Here is an 11,332-nt window from a genome sequence, read left to right on the forward strand (position 1 = left end):
ACTATAAAAGATGTGTGTAAGCTAACTCTATTATAATCTACTAGCCGAATTCCCGTGGAACATTCCACTAAATCTCCCATTGAATCCATGTTAGGGATACCAAACAAAAGTGAACAACTTAGTAATTTTTAAAACTCATAATCTGCATTATTATATATACCCACTGAAACAAAATGTTTCAGAATATAGGCAGGTGCAACGAAAAAAATAAAAATAAAATAAAAATAAAATAAAAATGATAAAATGTCCAACGAAACCGTTATGGGATAAAGTTAAATCTGCTAAAATTATATACTTGTTTTGCCATGCTAGAAGTACAGCAGGGAAAATAGTATACCGTTAAAAAAACCCAACATATTCGTTAAGTCATACAAAAAAGGTTATTACAGAATTTCCACAATATACAGTTTGTAATGCATCATACCTAATCAGATATTTAGTCTGTTGCATACACAGTAACCCCTCCAGAATTTTACTCAAAATTTAAGAAATCAACAGTTAACAACACATAAAATTTAAAATAAAACACGAATCATTTCAGTATATTGCATATTTACCGTAATATTCAAATCCAAACAACAAGAAAACATAACAAGAAAATTAACTATTAACTTGATTTTATGTACCAAGAAAACAGCACAAACGATTTTTTAGCTGTTTAACTTTTAGAGCTAATGCAGTGCTTTCGAATTTAAGAATCAAATATATTTCAAACGATCATAACGTAACAGACGTAAATATTGATTTAAGTTTGTTTACCTTTAGGTTTATTATAACGACATTAACACTGAATCACCCACTTTGTGGTGTTAAAAACAGTAACAACAGAAAAATTCTTCTCTAGTCTATAAACCATGCATTTTATAAGAATAGGGTTTTTTCGTTTCAGCCTTAATGTTCTTAACTTTCCTGACAAATACTATCCTCATTATTCTTAATATATTCTTAGCATGTCTTAGAAAATATATATAATGCCTTAATAAAATAAAGCTTGCTATAAGTTGCTATAGCTATTGGCAAATTCTTTTTATATTCAGAACAAACAATCCAGGTTGAACATATTCTTAGGATACTCCTAACTTCTGACCCATTTTTCAGAGTACATTATTAAAAAAAAGTGCTTAAAGAAAATATGTTCAGGCTCAAGAGAAAAATATTTAAGGAAAAATTTAGCTCTGAAAGTTAAACAGCTAAAAAATCGTTATACACCTAAATTCATTTTTGTACCAGATACTCTAAACAACAATCTGTTTTTGTTTGGCTTTCTCAGTAGGTTGCTAGCTAGCGTTCTCTGAATAAAAGTCCAATCAGATTACTAAACTTTGCTTTATTCCAAAGAAAACGAATTGAAAATGTATACAATTGCCTGATACATTTCCAAACAGTTCTCTTTGTGACGTTATATCACGTTTTTCTTCTTTTTAAAAAATATTTCTGACAACAACAGTAACATTTTATACTCGACAACAACAGTTTTGTTTTTATCTTTTTAGATTTGAATTATTCATATTCGATAGTTTTTTATAAAAGGACTTATCCTCGGTCCTAGAACACAAAAATTGAAAATATAGAAGAACAAGTAAGCTAACCAAGAAAGCTAACCTCATGATAAGTAAGCATGACATTGTTAATGTTTGATATTATCTTAATATCTCTTTACCGTATTTTCCAGTATATAACCCGCAGGTTATAAGTTGATTTTTACGACTTCTACTGTTGGTGCGGGTTATAATGTGGTGCGTTTTATGTGATAAGTTTTATATTTTCTGTTATTTACTGTGAAATTTAAAGTTTATACATTCAATGAAGAAAAATAGTACCAACGGGATAAAATGGTACATTAGTATAACTGCATGTGCGATCCTATATCTACGTAATTTTACTTCAACTACGTGATTTAATTACGAGCTCTCTCTGAAACACAATGCTGGAGATCATTTTTCTTTTGTGTTGAATGTAATTCTAATCTACTTATCTTTGCAATCACATTGAGCACATTGAAATGATTTGCTTCTGGTAATAGAGCAATATAGCAGGTATCATTTTTAGGTTTAATTGACACGTATTTCACAACCTAGTGCCCAGGACTTAATTATTAATTCCTGTTTAAAATATTGAAAAATGTTAAAATTAAAGTATAGATAATAATTTTCTTTTTTTATCTTCGTTACCTTTGAGCAACAGGTGGCCACTGAAAATATCAAAAATAAATATAAAATACAATTGATAAGACACACGCAGCTTTCTCCTCCTCATTGCCGCCATTCATTTTATCATGCACACTGTGGTTGCTGAGATATAAATACAGTACAGTCCAGATGTAAGCGTACGCGTGCGCTCAACTTGCAAAAATAATTGCTTTCATTCAAAAAAAACAATAGGATAGCGAGTTCCTTTCAAATTGCGCAAAAATAATTGCTTCGTGTTAAAAACAAAAGCATAGCAAGAAACATTGTTTATAAACAATACTCTGCGCGAAAAAAAATTACATGTGAAGGCCATAGAATTTTTATTTTTTTTTAACAACGAAACTAATTATAGTAACGCGATTTTAATCTCCATATATTTAAAAAACACAAGCTTTTATAAAAAAACAACAAATCCAATGACCTAAGCAACGTTTAGCAACGCAAACGGAAAAACCCTACATTCGGGACTTTTCCCTTCGCGATAAAATTTTGAAAACAAATTACATTTTAATACTGAAGAAAGAAAAAATCTAAAAATATAACTTTTGATGTTCTGGAAAGATCAAAACACTCATTGTGTGAACATTTTGTTTTAAATTTTAATACCGAAGAAAGAGTCTAAAAATATAACTTTCGACGCGCATAAAAGGCGAAAACGCTCGTTGTGGGAACATTTTGTTCTGGTAAGAATAAAAAGATACAAAGTTAAAAACATGTGTTTTTTCTAAAAAATAAATCTTAGAAAAAGAGTTGTACAAACTTAAAAAATATTAATAAAGAAAGAGCTATAAAATTACATGAAGTCACTGTTATTTAGTTTCGGTTGTTATTAAACTTTTAAAATGCGATCTAAAAAAACATTTCTATCGCCGTTTTTCATTAGTAAAGAACGTTCCGTACATCGATGTTACAGACAATCCGTGATAATTATTATGTTGTTTATTTTTATGCCAAAAAAACTTAAATATACATAAAAAACAGAGATTTTACTTTAAATTTATCACCTGATAGCATTTTATTTTTTATTTGTTTGTTTGTTTAATAGCAGGAAGCAAGAGATATTATTGGCTGAAACTAATGTTTACAAATAAAAGGAAAACAGCATTGTCAAATTAATTTTAATTCATTATTATTTCGACAATCGGAGACAAAGAAGTGAAGACTGAGAGAGTCGCTAGTTCATACACTCGGTTCTCGTGTTTGGGGTTCACGAGTTTAAACGTCCCCCAGTTGTCTCCATCATGAAAAAAACAGAACACACGAACATGTTTATAAAATGATTAGGGTAAGTAAAAATACACTGAATTTTTTTCTTAACAGCGGGTAAGTAAAACACATTGATTGAAATTTTATGCGGGTTATACGAAGGTGCGGGCTATCTGATAGCATCTAGTTTATAACTCCCTAAAAAAGCTGAGCTGCGGGTTATATGATGTGCGGTTAAAAAACGGAAAATACGGTAACAGACATGCCTTGTTTAAAGTAACTTTTTTCAAGATTCTTTTGAAAAAGAGACAACCTTCTTCGCTTCGGGTTTTTTTTCAGTTGAAACAACTTGTTTCCATGAGATATGACCCTCAATTGGTAAACGGGGGGTAAAATTTAATTATTCTAACCATAACGACCCCATACAGCTTTCAAAATAAACAACAAATAAACGGGGGTGTGGCTACTTTTTTTAACATAGTAAATTTTAGCATAATGCCACGCTTTGGGGACAAAATGCATGAGCCATAAGAAAGTGACCAGTGATTTTAGCACCATGAACTCGCATAGTCACACAAGCGTGTATTTGTCTCTTGCATTGCTCAAAACTACCTTGCCTGATTATTGTTTTTATTAAATATTATTTTAGAATAATTAAAATAATAACAACAATATATTTAATAGGATCAATTTTTCATCTTTCAAAGAAGTAAATGTTACTATATCAATATTTCATTCCCAGAATGACATTTAAACAACAATCTCATGAACATGTCTAAAAAAATGACATCACAACCATCATGAACAAGATTCAACAGTGTAGGAGATAACAGTTTAAGTCAGTAAATATAATTTACAATTCAAGATTCGGCCAGTCGTTAAAATAGAACTATATTTAAGATCAGCATAGCCTTCGCAAAAGAAGAGCAAGATTTAGATACAAAAGATAGCCATATTAGGAATTTGGAGAGTGAACCAGTCTTAACCACCAGGGTTGAATCGGTTAAAATCGACGCCAGTATCCAGGGGGTTGAGTCGGTTAAAATCCATGCCAGTATACAGGAAGACCACCAAAAATATCATTAACAGTTAAAGAGAAAAGATCTGGAGACCTTGTCGGACAGCCAATGGAAAATAGGGGTGAAGATGGTGTTGGAATAAAGACATGCATTTGCAAAAGATGAAAACGACATAGGATGTGCTACAAACTTTAAGATAGACATCCTAACAACAAATAAATTTCAGGTGCAGAGAAACTACAATTCAGTACCACGCTTCTTGTACAACGATGTGAAACAACATTTACAAGATTTACTGAATCGTCCATGATCTACGGATGGATTGAAAAATCAAAATCTGCTTGGTCATCACCTGTACTGATAGTAAGAAAAAAAGATGGATCCATACGATTATGTTGCGACTTCAGGGTACTGAATAAGAAAACCATTGCAGACAAACAACCATTACCACGTATTCAAACAGCCTTTGATAACCTTGGTGGGAGTCAATGGTTCTCAGAACTTGATCAGACGCGTGCCTACTACAAAGGATACCTGACAAAAAAAAGCTAGGAGAAAATGGCGTTTGTGACCCCATGGGGATTGTTTGAGTGGGTCAGAATACCCTTTGGATTGATGAATGTGCCTGCAGGATTTCAAAGGTACATGGAACAGACATTTGAGGACATTGCAATGAATATGCCCTTCCTTATCTAGATGATGTTATCGTTTACTCTGGAGGTTTTGCCCAGCATATCGAGCACATTAGAAATGTGTTACAACAACTGTTAGCAAAAGGTATCAAATTGAACCCGAGGAAATGTGAAATGTTCAAGAATAAAGTAAATACATAGGGACCGTCTCCACAAACGTTTCACATTTTATACGAATTGAAACGATTATGATCGTTTCAAGATCGTATCATCATTTTTTTAAATCGTTCATAGATCATTTTATGAAATGACGATGAAACGATTGTGAAACGATTGAATTTAATTTTAAACTTTAAGCTTACAAATGATACGAAGTGGAAGCGAAGGGGATACGAATGGGAAACGATTCCGAAACTATTTTGAAACGAATGCAGAAAAACTTTTGAAACGAATTTCTGAAGCGAATTGTTCTCCTAAAACAATTAAAAAACAATAAAAAACGTGATAAATTAACTCCTTAAAACTATTTTTAGACATTCCTTTCTCACTTCCATTGAATGGGGTGATAAAACTACGTAGTTTCAGAACCAACTATGGCTATATTTGATACCATTTTGATAATTTTTAAACAATCTATGGCGATGTTTTAGCTTCTTACGATCTTGTTTAGATAATTTTTAAACAATTTACAGTGATGTTTTTGCTTCCTACGATCCCGTTTTTATGATTTTCAAACAATCTACAGCGATGTTTTAGCTTCCTACGGTCCCGTTTTTATAATTTTTAAACGATCTACTTACAATTGCTCACAATTCTTCCTAATAGGAAGAATTGTGAGCAAGGATGGTTACTAAATGGACGATTCGTCACTTACCACATTGAAAAGTAGATAACCACAAACAAATAGCAAAAGTGCAACAAATACTTGGTCTGCTGGGCTATCATCATGTACAAGAATTTGTCAAAATAGCCAAACCGCTAAAAAAAAAAATACCACTCGCAATACTACTAACAAAAATTCTGGTCAGGGTCGATCAAAAACACCAATAGTTTGAACTGGTATTCACCAAGCTTCAATGAATGCCCTGATTGACATTGTGACACAATCACCAATTTTGGTTTTGATGATGCTATTTCTACATGTAGATGCTAGTGGACTGGTACTTGGTTGCATTCTTTATCAGAAACAACACTGCAAGACGTGTGTAATAGGTTACGGCAGCAGAACCTTATTACCCACCAAGTATCACAGCAGTAAGCTAGAATTTTTGGGCCTGAAGTGGGAAATCACAGAGAAATTAAGCGATTATTTAGCCTATGCAGATCATTTACTGATAATAATTCACTGCTGTACGTACTGGAATCAATCAAGTTCAATGCTAATGGACAAAGATGGCTGTTCGAGCTTAGAGTTCAACTTTAGTGTCGGTATAGACCTGGTATTAATAATCGTGCTGCTGATTGCCTTTCCTGGTTGCCCTTGGATATTAAGAGATATGCTGCTGATTATATGGAACAACTTTCACAAGATGCCTTCAAGCATGGGAGGGTAGGATTAGGTGCTGTTAACCTAGCTACCTATGAACTGTTGATGTGTGGCAAAGAAGATAACATTCCAACTGCTAAAATGGTCGAGCTTCAACAAAAAGACCCTTATATTACGGTGATGATAAATGTACTGAAGAATAGCGCTGATGTCCCTAAAGATAAGATCACACTCACTCATTGTTCGTATTATGTTGCGAGACAGAAGGAAATATTTTCTTACTGACAAAGGTCGACTTAGGTGAAAAACTGCCGACATTACCCAGATAGTTCTTCCAAGGATCTTAAATCCTCTTGTATACCAACACCTAGATGTTGACATGGGCCACCTTGGTGCTCATCAAGTGATAGAGTTAGCAAGACAGAGCTTACTGGTCTGGAATGTATAAAGATATCCGTGAAATTCACCAGACACAGGTGTCCATGTATTTTCCAAAGGAAATCAATGAGGGAACCGCCTGCGCCGCTACAAAGTATCATCTCATTGTTACCTATGGAACTAATTGTGATGGATTATCTCCATTTGGAAACCAGTAGCGGTGGATACAAATACATTCTGGTCATCATGGACCACTTTACACAATATTACCAAGCCTATCCAGCACATAATAGGAGTGCTGCAACAGCAGCAAAGCACTTATGTAGAGAATACATTCTACGATTTGGATTACCATCAAAACTCTGCATGATCAAGGACAAGAATTCGAAAATCAGTTGTTCACCGAACTACACCAACTATCTGGTACAAAAAAGCCAAACCACTCCTTACCACCTACAAACTAAAGGTCTTGTGGAGAGGATGAACAGGACGCTGTTACAGATGCTGAGAACACTTGGTGGAGTTGTGGAACACAAGCTTAAGCAAGGTTATTTTTGCATACAACTGCACCTACCATGACACAACAGGCTATGCACCACATTTCCTGATGTTTGGTCATCATCCTAAATTACCATTGGACTTTTCAATAGATGATGATAATAAAAGAGATCCACTGGCAGCAGCAAATGAATGAAGCAAAAAAGATTGCTAGAGCGAGTACCAAGATAAGAAAGGCTGCTGCAAGAAAGAAACAGGGTCTTCAGCATCAATCTGGACAACTTGAGATTGGAGAGAGAGTTTTGATCAAGAGCATAGTGGAACGTGGTGGACCTGGAAAAATAAGAGCGTATTGGGAACACAGTCAAAGACATTAAGCAAGGTGAAGTAATTGTACACTGTCCAAAAAGAAGACGACCCATCAAGCCGACCCATCAAGCCGACGGAGAACAGCAACCTTCTTATGCCATGCCAGAATCTAGAACTACAGAAGACACATCAGTAGCTAGGTTCAAAGAGACATTGAAACCTGAGTTCTCTGCTGCAAAGCCGTATGCAGTTATGACCCGAAGTAAAAGACAAAGAATGAAGCTAAACAGCTCTGAATCGACATACGACCAAAATGAGATTAATGAGTCCCAAAACAAGTTGGATGATGATGCACTCAGCCCTACAGATTTCCAACAGCTTTACAATCATATGCAGACTGAACATGTTGATTTCACAGTTCAAAAACCTCCAAACAAGATCAAGGAATCTTCAGCAGGTTTAAAACAGCGTGTATACATATACTAAAGAAGAATTTATATATTAATACGATAGTTTTGTCCGTCTGTGACCGCCAAAGTGGATATCTTTAATTTTTTTGATGTCGCGGAAAAATTTATGTCTAATTTTGTAATCTTTCTGACATTACGGCGCAACGTCAATACATTTGATAATGAAACGAGGCAGTAACGTCAGTCATATTTCACCACATGGGTAACTAGGGCAACCTGGGACCAAATTGGTTAAGTTTTGCAAACCTGGTTGTCCTAATCCGTTTCGGAATAGATGGGTTGATGACGTCATTGAAAAACCTTTAAACCCCAATATCTCTTTAACCGTTCGTCATAAGTACATGATCCTATCTATTTTATTAATTAGCGTTTCAAGATCTATGCAATGAAGGCAATGGGTATACAAATTTTTAAAGAAAGATTTTTTGGGCTTTTGGTGGTAGGTACTTAGCTGGCGTCAGCAAAATTTTAAAACCTTTACATCTTCTTAACTGGTCGTCAAATGCACATGATACTATACTACATTTTTTTATCAGCGTTTCAGGCTCTGCACATTACATGAAACGGATAAACAAAATTCGCCAATTTTTTTTAGTTATGCACTGCTGACGTCAGCAAAAGACTCAAAACAATCTATTTTCCATTGTCCTAAGTAGATTTTTCCACAGCTCGAATTGACTAGTTTATATTAGCCATAAAAAGTAATTTTTCCGTTCTTACAGAGAACTCCTACAGAGTGTGGTGAGTCAGTATTTTTATCGTTATTCTAAACATAAATGTGAGAAAACTTAAATCGATGTTTACATCTGTTTCGTTACAATCTTTTGAAATATATTCGATTCTTAAATTCGAAAACATTGCATTATCATGCACAGCATGTTTGTGCTGTTTTCTTGATATACATAAGATTTTCTTGATTAAAGGTTTGGGTCTGTTAGGCAAACAGTTCCTTTAATATTTTGGATTGAAATATTGTGGTAGATATACAATAAACGAAAATGATTCAAGTTTTTATTTTTCTGTTTTATGAGTTGATAACTCTTGATTTCTTATAACATTAAAAGTGTTGCTGTATGTAATAGACTGAATATCTGATTTTGTTATGACGGTTACAAACTGTACCGTGTGGAGATTTTGTAATAACCTTTTTTGTATGACTTGGTGAAATATGTTTGATTTTTTTTAATGTCTGATATACTTTTTCCCTGGTGTACTTCTGGCATGGCAAAGCATGTATATAGTATTGGCAGATTTTGCTTTTTACGTACCAGCTGTTAGACAACTTCAACATTTTGCATTTTCATTCTATTTTTTTTGTTGCACCTGGTTATATTTTCAAACGTTTTGTTTCAACAGGTATAAATATATATAAAGTAATGCAGATTGTGAGCAACCTCAATTCCAGGGCTTTTTCTCTCTTTTTTCCGTCCCGTTATAAAAAGAGACAAAGAGCAGAGGTTGGATTGTAAGTTTAAAAATTCACATTACCATGCTGCATGTTTTTGTTAGGTATCCCTTACATGCATTTCATGGAGACATTCAGTGGATTCTTCCACGGGAATTCAGCTAGTTTAGCATATTTTCCAATAACATATGATGCAGTAATATTATGTATCCCCCGTTTATTTGCCAGCGACTCAATTCTGAATGAAGCAACAAACTTAACGTCAAAATTCTACATTTTACTATTTCGTTGATATATATAATACTGAATAATGTCCATGTGGGTCCGCTATTAATTAAAATTTCATTTTTATTGTATAGGATTTCTTTTAATTGTAAGAGTTGTTTTTTAAATTTTACAATTTATGAGTAAAAAAATGCAGCATTCACTGGACAACTGACAGAAATATTACACAAAAGATGCCTGTTAAGCATTATGCAAATTTCTATTAGTTTTATTCTGTTATATAGTTTCTATTAGATGTTTACAGTAAAACAAAAAATCAAGTTAAATGAAGTAGCCAACAAAACGCAAAATGTGCTGACGTGTGAAATAAAAAGCCCTGTTGACATAAAAAGACTGTTGTTTGAATTTAAAACAACTTATGCAAATATACATTTATATATACATTTACTAAAATTTCTGAAATAAAAATTAACTAGCTAGCTAATAGCTAGAGCTAGCAAGTTAGCTATAACAAATTTCTCAAAAAAATCCTTTGCAGCACAGGGATTATTGCTGAATTTTTTTATTGATGTATAGCTAGCATATATATATATGTAAATAATAAATTAAATCAATTTTTCCATAGATTTTTTTATGTCTAGCTAACTAGCTACATTTCCAAGGTAAGCCCTTCTGGCTCTATTGACTACGTGATAGGTGAAAAGATGCAGGAGGTTGCTGAAGAAAGGTGTTTTTCAGCTCATTTCTTTCTACAGAAACATTGTTGAGGCTTTAAAGTATTATTATTGAGTGTAGATTGATAACTTCTGATTGACATATATTCATATAAAGTCGTAACGATACCTTCATGTGAAGAAACAGACTGAGAAGGATCTCACTTCAATTAACGCCTGCATCTTTTTTTGCCTGCCATGCGATTGCTAAAGCCACAAGAACTTACCGCGAAAAATGTAAACATTTGAAAAGATCTATGGACCAACTTAATGTAGTGAAATATAGCTAGTTAAAACAGCTTAATCTCTAGCTAGCTAGCCAATGATAATGTTACTTTGGTAGAAAAAAATTGACTTACTTTAGCCTTTTAAACTTTTCTTGGCCCACTGCAACGTAGATACCTCCATTCTGTAACTGTTCTAACTTAACAACCCTACTTCCATGGTTAGGCGTGCATAGTCTTCGAATAGCAACCCTTGCATGCGTGTCTTGAGTCACTTTATCCAGAAAATTATCAAAAGTGGAAATTCTTTTCACATTAACTACCAGCTTTTTTCCAAAGAAATGTAGATCCCCATTTTTATAAATCGTTACCACAGGCACTGCTGACATTTCGGTTTGTTACTTTTCAATAATTTTATCCAAGGCTTTGTTTTATAACTTTTTTGTTTTTGTTTTATATTATAGTTCTCTTTTTGAATCACGTTTGTTTTGTGAAGGAAGATGGTGTCTTTGTAGCCAATTTGTTGACTGCTTATGTTACCATGGTATCATTACGCACGTCCACGCAGCAGACACCCC

At 33.7% G+C, this 11,332-nt stretch overlaps 1 protein-coding gene across 1 annotated transcript in view; it reads right to left on the reverse strand.

The window, feature by feature from the left end:
* The window catches only part of LOC130646904 (doublecortin domain-containing protein 2-like), a 44,851-nt gene extending 33,519 nt beyond the window's left edge, over positions 1-11,332 (reverse strand). Inside the window, exon 1 of the mRNA XM_057452567.1 lies at positions 10,890-11,332. Within this exon, the coding sequence (XP_057308550.1) occupies positions 10,890-11,143 (254 nt within the window). The 5' untranslated portion in view covers positions 11,144-11,332. The remainder of the gene's footprint in view (positions 1-10,889) is intronic.

This window comes from Hydractinia symbiolongicarpus, chromosome 6 (assembly GCF_029227915.1).
Source record: "Hydractinia symbiolongicarpus strain clone_291-10 chromosome 6, HSymV2.1, whole genome shotgun sequence".
NCBI lineage: Eukaryota > Metazoa > Cnidaria > Hydrozoa > Anthoathecata > Hydractiniidae > Hydractinia > Hydractinia symbiolongicarpus.